General features: G+C 31.7%; 3 protein-coding genes across 7 annotated transcripts; 2 read left to right on the top strand and 1 right to left on the bottom strand.

The window, feature by feature from the left end:
• Window positions 1–305: 305 nt before the first annotated feature.
• LOC131847188 (large ribosomal subunit protein eL43) lies at window positions 306–2,473 on the bottom strand. The gene is made up of 3 exons (XM_059196672.1): window positions 2,367–2,473; window positions 2,053–2,181; window positions 306–483 (listed from the first exon to the last, which is right to left on the bottom strand). The coding sequence occupies exons 1-3, from the start codon at window positions 2,367–2,369 to the stop codon at window positions 343–345; spliced, it is 273 nt and encodes a 90-aa protein (XP_059052655.1). The 5' UTR covers window positions 2,370–2,473; the 3' UTR covers window positions 306–342.
• Window positions 2,474–2,709: 236 nt separating this feature from the next.
• On the top strand, window positions 2,710–11,931 carry LOC131847145 (dihydrolipoyllysine-residue acetyltransferase component of pyruvate dehydrogenase complex, mitochondrial). Of its 3 annotated transcripts, none has more exons than XM_059196618.1 (10): window positions 2,710–3,041; window positions 4,231–4,409; window positions 4,788–4,970; window positions 5,457–5,489; window positions 5,884–6,069; window positions 7,373–7,611; window positions 7,974–8,068; window positions 8,761–8,960; window positions 9,631–9,733; window positions 10,996–11,931. In XM_059196618.1, the coding sequence occupies exons 1-10, from the start codon at window positions 2,923–2,925 to the stop codon at window positions 11,123–11,125; spliced, it is 1,467 nt and encodes a 488-aa protein (XP_059052601.1). In that variant the 5' UTR covers window positions 2,710–2,922; the 3' UTR covers window positions 11,126–11,931. The 3 variants fall into 3 exon arrangements, with proteins under 3 accessions (XP_059052601.1, XP_059052598.1, XP_059052599.1); XM_059196615.1 differs by having other exon boundaries at window positions 2,712–3,041; window positions 7,325–7,611; XM_059196616.1 differs by lacking the exon at window positions 5,457–5,489 and having other exon boundaries at window positions 2,712–3,041; window positions 7,325–7,611.
• Window positions 11,932–13,071: 1,140 nt separating this feature from the next.
• On the top strand, window positions 13,072–15,155 carry LOC131847230 (radial spoke head 1 homolog). Of its 3 annotated transcripts, none has more exons than XM_059196729.1 (3): window positions 13,072–13,112; window positions 13,385–13,556; window positions 14,603–15,155. In XM_059196729.1, exons 2-3 carry the CDS (start codon window positions 13,394–13,396, stop codon window positions 15,013–15,015), a joined length of 576 nt encoding a protein of 191 aa, XP_059052712.1. In that variant the 5' UTR covers window positions 13,072–13,112; window positions 13,385–13,393; the 3' UTR covers window positions 15,016–15,155. The 3 variants fall into 3 exon arrangements, with proteins under 3 accessions (XP_059052712.1, XP_059052713.1, XP_059052714.1); XM_059196730.1 differs by lacking the exon at window positions 13,072–13,112 and adding an exon at window positions 13,205–13,289; XM_059196731.1 differs by lacking the exon at window positions 13,072–13,112 and adding an exon at window positions 14,426–14,512 and having other exon boundaries at window positions 13,476–13,556.
• The last annotated feature ends 2,111 nt before the right edge of the window (window positions 15,156–17,266 follow it).

The raw sequence follows: 17,266 nt of genomic DNA on the forward strand, positions 1-17,266 counted from the left end.
TTATTTTGTTTCTGTGGGAGTAATTACTAATCACATTACATATCTCATCGTTTGAAATACTAAAATATAGTATTAGCTATTTTATAGTATTGGACACACTATATATTTACACACTGAAATGTGTTTTTATGTGCTATTCTAAACAGTAGTTGCTGATTAAATATTGTAGTAATTTATTATGTTTTATTATAATAAATAATATATTAAGTGTATTCAAGATTAATCATAATAACATAAGATTTAAATATGTAGTTAACTGTTACTCAGGCCTTCCATATTAACTAGGTAGAAATAAAAAACATAACTTTTGTTTAAATTTATTATCTTACTCTAATGTCAGATTTACTTGACTTCACGTAATCTTCTCACAGCTGAGCGGCAAGATGATGCAGCTGTTGTAGAGAATACCCAAGCACCCCCAGCAACTGTCCTCTTGCACCGTTTGCATGACCAGATACCGACACAGGAGCGCTTCATTGCATCCTAAAACAGTAACAATGTGTCATAATTAATTTAGAGAAAAAAAAAACATACTGCACTCTTATTGGCAATAGCATGATAACATCATATATAGCCTATAACTTTCCTTAATAAAAGGGGTATCCAACTCCAAAAAGATTTTTCGATCCAAACCAGTAGTTCCAGACATTTGCTTGTCTTTGGTTGTACAACCAAATCTCTGGAACTTGACTTTTATAATATTAATATAGTAAAGTGGGAAAGAGAGAGTAAGAAAGTAATCTTATAGGTTCTTTAAATAATATTATTATGGTAACTTAAATTCTAAGACTTAATATTTAACTACAGTGGACCCCTGGTTATCCTACAAATGTTTTGCAGGGCAGTGTCAGACTACCGAATTTGTCGGATTATAGAGTACTGCCTAAGGGTCCCCTATAGTCAAGTTTTGTTTTACAAAAGAGTACCTTGTAATCTGACAAATTATAGATCCAGTGATAAGACTCTATGTTTGTATAATGTATATGCACTCATAAAGTACAAATCATACTTCATTATGTATGTCAACAACCAAATTTCGTAGATTTAGGTGGTCTAAATCATATTTATTTTTCAATTGTCAGTGTTTTGTTCTTTCACTTATGAGCTGATACATAATACACAATAAATAAACAGTAAACAATTAACACATGCTATATTGCAATATCTTCATCACATGTAAGTAGTCAAATTTGAACCAAGCAATCACAATAAAAAACCCTACATGTCGAATACAACAGTGGTGATGCATACAAGTTAAAACTTGTTCAGTCATGCATAAGCGAAAATTGACAAAAAAATATTCAATAGTAAATAATAGAACATGTCTGATTACAAGGGAGACCGGATTACAACATAGATCTATTTAGCTATTTATGCACATCATATTTTTTAATTGCTATAAATAATCACATTCAGTTTGGCTAGAGACTTCAGTTGAGAAGAACTAGCAGGAAACTTACTTATGTTTTATATCATTATTTTATAAATATAATAATATAGTGTATTCATCTCTAATACATTTATAATATAATAAACTAAAAATGCTGTTCTTAAACATCTAGTTTAATACAGTAATCATCTGATACATAATAATTCACAATCTACTTACAAAATGGATTTGTTAAAATGTTAAAGAATTCTATGTAAATTAATTAGCAATTACTAAGACTGGTACAATATATAATGTAATGAAAGCAGTATAAATTATAAAAGGTACAATTTTTACTGATTTGTTTACTTGTGACAAGATTCAAAGTATATCCCAATGTAAATATTGAATTTGAACAAGGGATGTCAGTAAACTTACAATTGTAATAACATTTTTTCCTTCGTCAACTGACAGTATCATGTGGCAATATACAATATTTTTTTCACAATACAGCTTCTAGTACACTTACATATTTAAATGAAGAAATTGAAGTCTACATTCCAATATTGTACATATTCAGTGTTAATATACTGAGTATTCAATTATGCGGTTCTTTACTTAAATCAAAACTACTATTCAGTGCGTTATTAGTTAGTACATAAATTATTTAGTTTTTCACAAACCTTTCCACAGAATGAACAAGTGTATTTTGCGTGCTGGGTCACTTCCATCTTTTTGACCATTTTACGAAGTGAGGCACCGTAACGAGTGCCATATTTGCCAGTGATTCCGACCTTTTTGGTACGCTTGGCCTGAAATTAAAGAAAATTATTGGTAGGTTACATTTCAGCCGAATAAAAAAATAGCATGTTTTCATTAAACCGTTCAATGAAATAACATTAAGATATTTCTATTACTATAATAAACAGAATAAAAATATATTTCTATGCTAGTTACATGTTAAGATTACCTAGATAATTCATAATTTAAAACTCACCATTTTTATAACCCCTGTAAACACTAGAGTTGACACAAAGAAAAGAAAACAGTGAACTTAAATCACAGGAGATACTACTGACTTTGACAACTGACAGTGACAATAGACACAGATCTTTGGTAAATCTTTTCAGACATTGTTCCCAAATAGGGCTAAGATCAGACGCCTAAAATATATTTGTGTAAAATTAAATGTACACATAATTTTACAAATAAATATTAATTTATAAACGACAGTCCATAATTTTATTCTAATATTTAACAATTTCGATTTTTGAAGTTGACAGAATTTGTTCATTTACGCCAGAAAAGTTTAGGGGCAAAAATGTTTTAACTGGAATTGTAAGGTATTACAAATTAAATTAAAAAGTTTGAACCGTTTAAATTTTGTTTGTTGTTTCAGTTTGACTTTGACTTGACACTTTGCTTGACATTTTTTCATTCATCAATGATTAACGAATTCAACGACCTACAAAATTGTAAAAGGTCGATCTTACTGAATAAAAAACCGTCCCGATTACCTGGACGGCTAGGTTCAGCTATATTTCAAATCAAAAATGTTGCGAACTTTTGTTGCACCGACTCGAGTTTTAAACAGTGGACTGAAGAAAGCTGTACGATCCAATATCACGAGATGCATAAGCACAGAATTGGCAAGGAGGAAACACTCAAATAAGTGAGTATCGTAAAAGTATGTCTTTGTTGACATATTAATTGTGATTACTTCAAAATTATAAATTTGACTGTATACTACTAATATTATGTTAATATAAAATGTACTTTATTCACAATAAAATTTTGCGGTGCCTGTTGCATAACCAAAATGCAGCACCGATTCTGAAAACTGACATCTTTACACACAGACCGACTCCAGCGTTTCATGTTCTTTATATCACAAGACAAACATTATTAGGTATATTAATCCTTAGGCCATGTAATTACTACCTAATCAGCAGTATACAGATTGTTTTATTTGTTTTAACAATAATCTTATAAACATTTAATAGTTTTATTTTTCACATTCCTACTAGGCTAGGTTGTTCCGCTACTAGTGTAAGCCTCATACTCTTTTTATACATTAATCACTTACTCTTCTCTACATTCTTAATAAATTGATTTTTCCATTAAGAATGACACTTAATATAATTCTTAATGTAGTTTTAATTACATATTTTGACTATTTTAGAAAATAAAAGTTTAAAACTATTTCTCATTCTTTATTTGATTCGGATAAAATACAGCTACTTTACTTTTTGTACTTAAACTAGAATCATTTGAATAACTATAAATAGATGAATACTCTTTAATGGTAAATTATTATGTGTAATAAATAAACTTCAATTTCAAATTTTCCATAATATAAATTCCAAAACTTGAGGTGAAACATGTTTTCCGTTTATTATGAAAGTTGTAAACCAGTCTTCAGGAAAAACATTTCAAATTATTATTTCATGAATATTAAAATATATATAAAGTTTATAAAAATAAACTTAATTGTAATAAATGACAGTAAAGGAGGAGATCCTCAATTGTAAAGAAAAAAAATAAAAAGCTACTATGTGACCACCTGAATCAACTGGCTGCTCAATTACTACAAATACTTTACCCCAAGCGACTAAAAAGAATGAAATTGTGTAATGTTTGCAGTATGCTTATGTTAGGAGTAGATTCGCCCGCTGGGGTGGACACTCCATTCTTAGATCCCACACCCAAAAAATCTGATCATAGTTCCGGGACTGATTGCAGATAAGAAAAGAGAAAAAAAAAAATTGTAATAAATAGAAATTAGTTACAAATTTTTTAAGCTACCTACAAAATTGTTAATATTTATATATCTTTATTATTGCAATTGTATATTGATGCAGATTATTATCAAATTCAAAATGCAAGACAGTACCAATAACGCTACAATGGAATTCTGCAACCAGGCAATATTCAAGTTTTCCATCACATATAAAAGTGAACCTTCCAGCTCTGTCTCCTACTATGGAAAGTGGGTCTATAATTAGCTGGGAGAAGAAAGAAGGTGACAAACTCAATGAAGGTAATTTTTTTTATCCTTTTATTTTTGTTGTACACATTATGTTCAATGTCAATTCATGGCTTCAACCTATCTCTGTGGTAAATTTAAATTAGTAATTTTTAGCAAGCATTACATTGAAATATTATAGAAACAAAAAGATAGAGTGCAGCAATACAAATGAATATACCCTAATAAATATATTTATTGAATATCACAGAGTACTTTATATATATATATATATATATATATATTAGAGTAATATTTTTACATATTATAATAAAAAGTTAAACAACTTTGTACCTGTAAGATGCAAACACATGTTTAGTATATTTAATAGTTAATTGTGCTTTATACCTGTGTTCAACTAAATGGAGACTTAAAATATATTTTGTGATTTAGGTGACCTGCTCTGTGAGATTGAAACTGACAAAGCCACAATGGGTTTTGAAACTCCCGAAGAGGGGTATTTAGCAAAAATATTGATACCAGCTGGTACAAAAGGTGTACCAGTGGGCAAGTTGCTGTGCATCATTGTGGAGAGTCAGGCGGATGTTTCAGCATTTAAGGACTTCAAAGATGATTGTAAGTGATCTAAATTATTTACTACATAACTTATGATCATACATTATTAGTCCCACCTGTGAGACCATTATTCACAAAACGTTTTCCTTAATATTGTAAATAAAAGTATGCATGCAATAATGCAGCATGGAAAACCATTGGTCATAATTTACGCAATGTTTTCTATATTTTTTTTTTAACAACTAGTAAACAAGTTTGCTTGTAATAACTCAGTCCCTGAAGATTTTAACAACCTTTGGGTAGAGAAGAAAAAACAGAAGGTGGTAGATGACGCATGAAATGTTAAAAATATATTACCCTTAATACTAATGATGAATATCAAATGTATACACATATTACAACACATGTAATAGTTTTTTCTTATACAATAAGGTATTATTATTTCATATAAAGGTGCCTTTGTAATAAAGAGATTAAATGTGTGTGTAATGGAAATAAATAATATGCATGAAGCATGAATCTACTAACATTATACTTAATTTACAGCCCCTGCCCCGACACCAAAGGCGGCAGAAAAAGGTTAGTTTTCTGTATTTATTATGTCTATATTCTTATTACATCTTCTATATGTCGCTTTTCATATTTTTAGCACATACCTGAAATACGAATTTTTATATTTACTCACGTTCGCAAATAACAATAAATAAGTTAACGTATGAAATTTCTTTACAAAACCTATTGTTGATGACCTACAGGTGGGCATGCGATCATTAACACGTTAAAGACCGCATGCCCACCTGTGGGTCACTCTACAACGAAAAAAATTAACACTTTGGGACCAGGAGATCACCCCTGCTCACTTTAATTGAAATAAATCTAGGGGTTAATTATGGACTAGACCTATAGATTTATTTCAATTAAAGTGTCTACCTCAAATTATTGTACACTAAAAACAAAATAACTATTTTCACAGCAGAAAAACCGGCAGCCGAAGCACCCGCCCCTGCGTCGGCACCCGCCTCGAAGGGCCCGAAGGCTCCTGCGGCCGCTCCAGTGGCTCGTCCTGCCCCATCAGCCCCCGCCCCTGCCGCAGAAGGTAGGGTCTATGCCAGCCCCATGGCCAGAAGGTTGGCCGAACTCAAGAAAATTCGTCTCGGAGGTGAATGTCATGCTTTATTCTAGAACTCATTTGCTTTCACGGTAAAAACATGTTTTTCAATTTACAGATAAAAAAACTTATCTTAGTTTTTCAAATATGTAATTTTTACAAAAATATTTTAAAATGGTCAAAATATACTGTATTCATTGATAAGTTTTATCTGACATTGAAAATTAACTAACAAAATTATTTGTTAGGAATATTACTAATAATCACTCACATTGAATAGTTATTCATAGTAGTGCTTTATATTATGTCAGTAACTAAGATTAGACTTCTTTGTTATCTATATTTAAAGACAATTTATCATAAACATTTTCAATCCTTTATCGATGTCACACAGAAGTGTTAATTATGTTCATGCGTGCTATTGATGTTCTATATGTGTTAAATATTTATCTCCTTTCCAATTTATGTAATGCATATCACGACAATATCATGTTGTTCAGTGATCATTGTCACTAAGCGTGATGATGTGATTGTAATCTTTTTCACGTAGATAGTAAAAGCATAACCAATGCTACTACATATTTAGTTTCTGCAGATGTGTTAATAATATTAATTTTATTATCTTATCTATTACATAATTGATAGTTTGTAATTAAACTAAATATAATTTAAATTATCAGTAGGTACTAGACAACTTAAATTATTCAACGAAGTTTTAATCTGTAATTAAATTATAGTAATTTTTATATTTTTTAAATATAATTTTTCTGTTTCTCTTCTAAATAATAGTGCAGACGCTTTTAAACGCCTTAACTAGTTTGTAAATATTATAAGGGCATAGGAATGCTGATGTAAACGCTAATTATCGATTCATTCAACAAAAAAACACGTCCATTCACATGTGAGGTTTTATAAATAAAATTCGTTTTTGATACCCCAATCATAAAACCATAATTTTATCTGGGATGAGAAGAAACTTTTACTACAATAGATATAGATATATATAAATGATATTCAATCAAATTATTTCGGTATGGTTAATGTTACGGCAGCACAAATCGGTTCGTATTTCTCAAAAATAATGAACCTAAAAGCAAATACAGCTTACAATAACCATATAAGACCTATTCTCCGAAAATAGTCCATTTATGCAGTAATAGAAAATTGGAAAAATGAAGTATCTTTAAAAATAATGCCCTTAACGGATGGTATGACATAAATATTTATTTTAACGTAATATTTTCAAATTATATTGAATTTAAATTATTTATAATATATTATTATAATTATTTCATGCCAACTGTAGGGCAAGGTTCTGGACTATATGGGTCACTGAAGAGCGGCGATCTCGCAGGCGCACCGGCGGCGGAGGCTGACGCTCCTGCAACGGTTCAGGCTCCCACGCCCGGACCAGGGGCCTCTTACGTGGACATCCCGCTGTCTGGTATGCGGGAGACCATCGCGAAGCGTCTCAGCAATGCAAAGCAGACCATACCCCATTATCAGCTTACTATGACTGTGAATGTTGAAAAGACAATAGCGTTGAGGAAAAAAGTCAATGAAAGGCTCGAGGAAGAGAAAGCTGGTGTAAAGGTTAGTTTTGTAGTTTAATGGTTTTACCGAATAGTTACTACATACATTTTTCAAATGCTTTATTTTATATTTTATTTAGAGTGTATGTTGTTATAATCAATTTAGTTTAAATAGTTACAAAAATATTTTCATAACAGTTGTATGTAAAATTATTTATCCTTTTAATATGTCATCCTTCAAAGTGAATCCAAGAATCACGTAATGACACCTTTTTCCGGCAAAAATATGGGACAGAAATATTTAGATTGACTTCGGTTCCTCTGTATAAGTTGTTCAAATATTTTCTTTATTTTTGGGGGCCAAGACGTTAACCCTCCTAGGAGAATGCGAAAGACTCTGTTTCATTGAGTTTTCTTTTACAGGTTTCAGTTAATGATTTCATAGTGAAAGCAGTAGCAGCAGCATGCAAGAGAATACCAACAGTTAACTCGTACTGGCAGGATACATTCATAAGACAGTGAGTGAATTTTACTATTTAATCTATTAGTTAGGTCGTGACTATGGCTAGTGCAACCTCTTTTAAACGTAGAGATGGATAAATACCTTTATGTACTATAAAATTATTGTGTTAAAACCCGTTTAACTATATTAATAACTAAATTACTAAACTTGATAGTTTAAAATTAAATAATCGAATCTATATTTTCTAAATATTTCTATTGTTAAGAAGAGGTAAAATTTCTTTTGAATAATGGGGTTACACAAATTACATTATCTTTATAATGAATTTATAATGTTGAGACGTAGCGAAAACTCTACATTTGTAAGTTTTTGTGAGTTTTGGTTCCATGTAAAGATACTGGAGGAATAAGGATGAAATTTTCACAGAATGTAACTAATAAAATTTAAGATAATGATGTCAAGGATAAATGTGATTTGCATTTTATTTTTTATTAATTTTTAATACGCCATAAACTGTTGTTAATTCATTAGTTAATGAAGTAATAGGTGGGCTTTTATAATTGCTTCACATTTACTTATGTCGTTTAATTATCGAAAATAGATGGCGTACAACAAATGTAAACGTGGGCGCAGTCATGGGAATCATGACTTCATAACCAACAAGAGTAATTTAAAAAAATATGACAGACAAAAACATTTTCTTCTTCTTCTGGAACAATTTATTTTAATATTTATTTTTCTTTTTAGATTTTCAAATGTGGATGTTAGTGTCGCTGTGGCCACGCCAGCTGGCCTAATAACCCCGATATTGTTCAACGCTGATTCGCGAGGCATCATCGACCTCTCCAGATCTATGAAAGAATTAGCACAGAAAGCAAAAGATGGGAAATTACAACCACAGGAATACCAAGGCGGCACTGTAACTGTTTCAAATCTTGGAATGTATGGTAAGTTAATTTGGTTACATTATTCAATTTAATCTTAATGGATTAAATTGAATGTAATTTTTTATGTAATTTTAATGGGCTAACAAGCTGATGACCCACCTGATGGTAAGTGGTAACCACCTATATACATGAACATGATTGTATGTTCTCATGTGACACCCGTGATAACATTCTTGCGTTGCTACTCCAGAGGGCTGTCATGGACTGGATGATGTCATGCCTCTTGTTATTTACTTGTAATTTCAATGCCGAATTTGCCTCCTACCACAAATAGCGGTGGCTGAAATAAATGAGACAGGGGTACCCTCACAGATTACTTTTTAGTCTGTAATATATATTACAAACAAAATAACAAATATAAAATTTCATGTTTTGTTTATAATGGATATACTCAAAACATAACTGATAACTATAACTGATTAAGAGATTTAGTTGAGTTTCTTACAACTTCTTCTCAATTGCATCTGTACACTGATCTGGACGGTAGGCAAAAAAATTACAATACAAAATATTTGACATTAATAATATTATAAATATTTCTTTAAATTTTAATTTTAAAGATTAATTTACCTACAATAAGCTCATTATCAGAGAGTGCTTGGGCTATTTTTAGAAATAGGGATCCTAAAAATGGCATGTACTAGTTATTAACATAATAATGTGTTTTTAGGTATTACAATGTTCAATGCTATCATCAACCCTCCACAATCATTAATATTGGCGTGTGGTGGTCTGCAAGACATGGTTATTGCCGATAAGAGTATTCCAGAAGGGTATGTCAACATATACTGTTTATTTGACAAGAAGATCTAATAAAAAACCCTATAATGTATCAATTTCTTGAGGTTTAGCACACCGCTTTACTTCCGATAGTTGTCGGGTCGATTCCCCGCACGTGAATATAAATAATTGGACCGTGCGGGGGACGGTCCAATTATTTGTATTCACGAGTTTGTCTATGTATTTATATCAGTTGTCTGGTACCCATAACACAATTTCAGTATAACTTGGGACTAGATGGCGCTGTGTGAATTGTCTTAGGATATTATTATTATAATGCCTGTAAACCTGCAACTATCGTTATAGTCCATAAATAAACCACATAAATTAGTTCGCATTCTGCATGAATTCATGATTTCGTTAAAATTTTTTTTTGATCCAAATAGCCAAATGAAACTAGTCTACACAATTACGTTTCAATATAATATAATTTCAAACTAATTAAAAACAACACACTATTAAAGTTACACTTAAACAGTATGTTGTTTAACGTAATACGGAATATATTGTCTTTCAAATTTTAATTTATGAGGTAAATAGAAACCTTCTTTTGTATTAATAGATTTTTTTTAATATTTGGAAACAAGTTTGCATTTTAATTAACTTTACGCTCATAACATGAACCGGAAACCTGGCCACTGCTACTGGAAGGCCAGTAGCCAGGTTTCCGCAATATTTGGAGTCTCACATATTCTAATTGTAGCAGAATTGAACAAAATAATTTATGTATTAAAACGGATGCATAATTAAAATAAAAATATAACAATAAACTTAGGCGTTGATGTATTTTGTTATTCTATGTTATTTTATTTTATTGATTTATTTGGACTATTGTCGGGTGCATGGACTTGTAGCACTACGACCTACATAGATCTATTGTGCTCGCCCTTTTCAAAGTCCGCTACCTAGACCCGTCAGGGACAAGAATTGAAGGGTATTCTTAGGAGCGATATTTTATATCTCCTCAGGAAAGAATGTAAAATTTCCAAAGGAGATATTTCGTTTATGCATGAGAGCGCTACAAACACATATATGTGTTAGTGGCGTTTCCTCTTTAGTTTGACAAAATCTGCAGATTCTGTGTTAACACTTACTATAAAAAAATGGACAGTTTAAACATATAATTATTTCGTGCACATATAAGACGATAAATCGTATTGTTCTAATTCTAACTACTATTAAACCCAAGAAAATACCTGAAGTGTTGTTTTTGTGTTATGAAATATATATAAATATATTTCTAACTATGTCTTAGATTCCGGACGGCGAAATTCATCTCATTCACTGCATCGGCGGACCACAGAGTGATTGACGGCGCGATCGGCGCGCAATGGATGAAAGAATTTAGAAAAAACCTTGAAGACCCCGCCTATATTATAATGTAGAAATGGAATTGACTAACAACAAATAGGAATTTGATGATTAATTAGAATAATATCTAACAGTTTTTTACTTAATTGCCTATGAAGGATGTTATCAGAAATGTATACATTGAAGTCGGCTAGAATTGTGTTGACTAAGTCAAATACTTTTCTAATGTGTATATTTGTACAGTTAAATTGAGATTAGAATATTTCAGTACATCGTCAATTCGTATCGCCCTCATAATTAAAAAAGACAATAATTGTAATGATTGAATATTTAGGTGTTTTCAATATTTTGTTAAAAAGCGGAGGATAAGCCACTTAGAGATTCCATATTCAAAATCAGATATGTATTTTTTTCTCTAATTACATTGTTGTATTTCCCAATTGGTATATTTTCATCATTGTGAGTACAATTTATAAATAAACAGTGTGTTACAGTAAAGTGATTCCATAAATTATTGTAAGTTACTTAAATATTAAAGTTTGTGTGTTTGTCCTTCGTGAGTTACTAACATTTGATTGTTTGATCTGTTCTACTTACTACGAAGGACGTGCGGTTGTTAAAGTTGTTAAGTGATTATTTATTTAGTAAACTAAGTAATGAACGTACAATGAATGCATAACCAATGATGGTGGAATAATGTAAAAAATATAGTTTTATTTAGTTATCAATAGTAATTTCTTGTTAGATGTTTGTTGTAAATGATATAATAAAGAGAGACTTTACCTCCTTTGTGATGTGTAACATGAAGGCAAAATATTTATTTACAAGTGACTTGGTCAAACTATACGCATTTTGTGATATTCATAAGTATCGGCTATTGTTATTGTTATAGAGTAGAGATCTACTTGATTTATATCGATTTTATTTATTCTTTTTTCCTTTAAAATGATCGATATTTTTTGCTGCATTAATCAAACGTAGATGATACATTATTTACTGTTTGCCACAAGATCTTGTTACTGTCTAGACTTTTATATACTGCCAGATGTTATATCGACCGTAGCGGAATATATTTTGTTTATTAAATGTTGTGTTTAATTTATTATAATTATTTAAACTATCCATGTTAATATTATAAAACTAAAGTGGATTTGTTTTTTAGCTTTTTTATACTTTTACGCGACTAAACTGGTGAATATGCATCTGAAAACATCTTGCTGTAGTACATTTCGTGATTGAATCCCGATCACGGATATAGGCTATTTTATCTCAAAAAATAATCACATAACAGGGTACAAAAAGAATACAAGTTAGTGGAGGCGAAGTCGCGTTACACGACTACGTTATATTTATATATTCGTATTTTGCTTAAGTGGAGAGACCTATGTGTGGGGGTTAGGCGATAATGGGTTAATACAATGATACTTTCTCTCTAACTGTTTAACTGTATTTTATCAGATAACTAAAAAAAGACCTCTGTATCATGCGATATCTTTGCTAAGATTGTTCTCTTTGCAATCTATAAACTTCTCTCTCTCGCAGATAAGATTGTACTCTCCGGGTTTCAAGAATTTTGTAACTATTGTAGGTCGGCGTTTTTCTTTACAGGAAGAACCTTATATATAATATTTGACAAATTCTGAAATTTTAGCATCACGACTCTGGTTTAAGGACACCAATCGAACGAAAATGCTCATACAGGTTTTTGTTGTCCAGTAACAGCAGGTTTTATCCTCGTGGTGCATGAAGTTTGCAAGTCAAAGGGTAAGGGGTATGTAATGTTATATGTGGTAAGGGTAAGAAATAAAAAATGTACCTACCACATTTTTTATTTTATTGCTATCCACCAGGTCAACTTTTTATTAATTTCGAAATTAAACATAATATTATGTTGATATGATATTTACACATTGAAACATAAATACGTTGAACTTATAAATTATTCCTAATATTATAGATCATTAAAACCTCGTTAGGTCACGGTCAGATGAAAGTTTGCGTGCAGAAAAAATAGCACACGGTGTGTCATGGACAGGTTGGCACGCGGCTACTAATCACTAAGTAGTTTATTATTAAAATAATATATAGTACTAATTAACGACGACCTGATTATAGACTAAAAACTTCAGTGAATCAGTCATTATATTAAGTATTTTATGCCATAAATACCTAGTTCAAAACTGGGTACCGACCTAGTCGACTTTTGCCCACATCTTTCCTCAATACTAGTCCTTTGGGGTAGACAGAGAAATATTTAATAAATTAAAAATAAAATAGGTACATTCCAACCAATGTTTAATAAAATAAAGTGTTAATTTCCTTAATATTCTCAGCTTACAAAGATGACTGATATAACGGATTTCGAGTCGCAGTCCACGGAAGCAAAGAAGCCCGCGAAGGAGGTACCCGTAGTACAGGACCAAGGTGTTTTTCAACATCTCACGGGGGATACATATGACGGCTTTTTTGAAGCTAAAAAAAAGGACAGAAGTGTTAAAATGCATGGTAAACATAACACAACTTTTTTTAAAAATATTTTCTTGTTTAGATATAGGTATGGTCCGTATTTTAAAATGTGAGTAGGTACTAATACCTACCTATATGGACCTAAGTTCATCTTTGAAGGTTTAGCAGGGCTCAAGAGGCAAATAATCTTACTTACTAATATTATAAACGTGAAAGTTAGTGAATATGGATGGACATATGGATAGATGGATGTGTTTTACTCTTTCACCCAAAAAGTACTGAACGGATTTTGAAGAATTTTTTAGCAATTTAGCTTATAATATATAGACTATAAATTTCATGAGGATGAAATGCGGGCACAGCTAGTAGTTAATATGTTATTTAAACAGGATATAGTATCGCAATAGTTACAATATCCTGTTAACAAACAATGTATATCATGCCACAAATTGTTTCGTTATCATCTAAAATCTAATGTACCGTATCGTAACCGATTCCGCTCAATAGAGGTAGGTGCATGCCTACTGAGAAACGTTGCGCTGTGATTGTTATTTTATCTTGTATTTAGTACAGATTGTAGTTAGTATGTCTTCTATGTACAGTTTAAATATTGTCATCATTTTATTTTCAAAAAATCTTTCAGAATGGTTTTGTCTGTTCTCAGTTTGTATCTACCTATGTTTAATTATTTTTTTTTTCTCTACACATCTATTTATAGCCCCGGTGGTCTGGCGGTTGATCACACCGCTTTACTTCCAATGGTCGCGGGTTCGATTTATCGCATGCAATTACAAATATTTGTATTCATAAGTAGGATTTTTAATTAGATTAAATTATAATTTTTCTGGGCTTTTTCTATGTATGTTATGTATGTATTTACATAAAATGTCTTTAAATTTTTCTGTCAGTTGTGTAAAACCTACAACGCAACACACCTTGGGACTACATGGCGCTAGTGAATTGTAGTGAGGTTATCATTATTATTATATGGAAAGGTTAGTTTGATATCTACTTATGAAATACTTACTTTGATATTACTTAGAAATGTATACTATATTTCTCTAAATTAATTATCATCATTACAGGTCCAGGCACTTACACCACCATTGAAGGCGACGTATATACCGGTGTATGGGATGGTGACAACCTGGGTGCCAATGAAGAGACTGTAATTTCATTTACCGACGGCTCTAAATATGAAGGCTCTTCCAGAGATTGGAGTTACGATGGTTCCGGGAAATACCTTTATCCAGACGGCAGCCTCTTGTCCTGTACATTTGTTGAAAATTCGCCCCTTGGCCCTTTATCATTGACTGATCCTAATGGACATATATGGCTAGGTAAGGCTGAGCAGGGATATGGTATGCTAGACCCCGTAAATCACTTTTACGATTTTTTAGAGAAGACACGTGACTTAGGAAGAATTCGGCGTCGTCACAAGAATAAAGTTGTTCAAGAAGAAGATCACTCGCTTCTATCGTCACCTGCTAAGAAATAATTTATTATGACTGTAATATCAATTTCATCTTATAATTATGATACTTATATAGAATAGAGTAGCCTGGTAAAGCGGTGTATTTAATTAGCATATCTGATTACGATGACACTTACTTTGAAATAAAGTTGTCTGGTTGGAATAGGAAATAAACACTTCATTAACTCACCTCGTTTCATTTAAGGCCGTGTTAGAACGCTTAAAGTAAACAAGTTAAAGGGCCAAACGTACGAAGGGTAATGGTCTAATGCTCACTGGTTGGGAAATACGCGCTTCGTTCAACTCGCTAAGTACAGTTATTTACTCTTTTCTATATGTGTACGCACCGACGTACGACACTATAACATTTGAACCCACTAAATAGGTAAAGCACCTACCAAAAATATGCATGATTTATACAGTCGCATACGTTGGGTATTAGAAAAGATTGTATGCGATTCATTACTTTATGGTAATGTTTTATAGTAGTGACACTCTCTTGACTACTTCTGACACTAGAATCAATGGTCCTTTTTGTTGTGATGAAAGAATTAGAATTAGAAAGTGGACCACGCGAAAGCTAGTAATGGGGAATATTGTTGCATCCGGGACGCTCATACTATTTACATAACAGAAATTTCAGTAATTTTTAATAACCCCTATTTTTGCCTCCAAGCAGTATATTTACACCCATCATTGTCACAACTGGTGTTATTTTATTAGTCAAAATTTCATTTGATACTTCAAAACGTGAAGTTACAAAACCTAACACCCGCTCCCAGATTTGGGCATCCATGCTAAATTTCACAATTTTTTTTTCTCCACCTCCATATGACGTAATTCATGGATGAACTCTTCTCATCCTTATATGCTTTATCGGTAGGTATACAATTATTGTCAGGTGGAATTATCATTATATTATTCCAAAAAAACAACCCGCATCTTATTTTATCTTATTAATATAAGCTACGCTGTTGTGCTAGTTATGTAGACTGCTATAGAAAAGATAAGTTACTTTTCAGAAGCAGTAAAATATAAAGAGTGCGATAGCGTGAGTGCATATTCGAGTAGCCTACGTATATTGTTTATGTTCCGTTTGTGCATAATCTGCAAATTGGCACTTGTTATAGACACAATCTATTAAATATCTGTACGGTTTTAAGATCAAAGGCTTTGAGTAAATTACCACTACATTTGAATCAGGACTTATTGGTTGTTTTAATAAAACTTGTCTAGCCATCTGGATGTTTTATTATATCGCCATAGAATTGCCATACGAGTAGGTATAAGTGGTAATACTCTCCACTCTGCATAAAGCAAAAATAAACAAACATGACACATTCCTCACATATCCTTAACAGTAACTGGTTGTGCAATTTATTACACCACGTCTGTTTTGGCGAATACAAAAGTAGACGGCCTGCCGCCACCCACACGTAAGACCAATTTGACATATCTATGTGTTTAATGCCTTCAAATAAAGTTTCACATTTAGTAATTTTGGCCTCGACTGTACGTCTACTAAAAACATTGTCCGCGCCAGTCAAACAAGACCTGTAATGTTTATGAATACTTCGCCTATTGTTTTCCATCAATGGTAAAAGGAAGAGAGGGGGTATAGGTCATTTTGTAGTGGTGGTGAACAGTTTACTATGTAGGAGCGGCTAACTGCGTGACTCGAAGCTGTGAATCTTGTGACGTTCCTAACACCGAATGTTATAATTTGTAATTAAGAAGGACATTTGCAACCTGAAGGACATGGAGGATTATCCAGAGTTTAATGACTATCAAGTTTTTATACTATTCAGTAATGAACAATCAAATATATATATACCTAAGTCTAACCTCTACCGAAATATATTGGAACGATGAAAATCAGAGAATTAAGTCTCCCATGGTACTCATAATGATGATACTAATAATAATAATATTATATTTTCTAAGGATCAGACTGGTGAACAGCAGTTGGTAATAGATGATTTAATGAATTCAGCGTTCAGTAAAAATATGTCATTAGACTATAAAATTTTAACAACGGGACAAGAAAAACACCTAAAATGTTTATAAATATATATAAACTTATTTTTTATTCATTTCTTTATGTATTGACCTAAGTTAATATGCTAACAAGTAAACACGTAACTTTACGTTGGTTATTTTTTATGGAAGATGCTTATTCATAGGTGCATATTATTCATATTACTTTCTTCACCAATGCACATGTTTCATCACACAATAGAAATCAATAAATAAATACAATTATAACCAAGTAGTC

Source organism: Achroia grisella, unplaced genomic scaffold (assembly GCF_030625045.1).
Source record: "Achroia grisella isolate CSIRO2021 unplaced genomic scaffold, CSIRO_AGI_Agris_v1 utg516, whole genome shotgun sequence".
Lineage (NCBI taxonomy): Eukaryota > Metazoa > Arthropoda > Insecta > Lepidoptera > Pyralidae > Achroia > Achroia grisella.

Bases quoted from the DNA above. Each gene is read 5' to 3' on its own strand.
- LOC131847188 (XM_059196672.1), bottom strand. The intron at 484-2,052 runs GTTTGTGAAAAA...TTACTGTTTTAG, and splicing joins CTTGTTCATTCTGTGGAAAG to GATGCAATGAAGCGCTCCTG.
- LOC131847145 (XM_059196615.1), top strand. From the start codon at position 2,923: ATGTTGCGAACTTTTGTTGCACCGACTCGAGTTTTAAACAGTGGACTG. The intron at 6,070-7,324 runs GTGAATGTCATG...TGCCAACTGTAG, and splicing joins CAAGAAAATTCGTCTCGGAG to GGCAAGGTTCTGGACTATAT. The intron at 8,961-9,630 runs GTAAGTTAATTT...ATGTGTTTTTAG, and splicing joins TTCAAATCTTGGAATGTATG to GTATTACAATGTTCAATGCT.
- LOC131847230 (XM_059196729.1), top strand. From the start codon at position 13,394: ATGACTGATATAACGGATTTCGAGTCGCAGTCCACGGAAGCAAAGAAG. The intron at 13,557-14,602 runs GTAAACATAACA...TCATCATTACAG, and splicing joins CAGAAGTGTTAAAATGCATG to GTCCAGGCACTTACACCACC.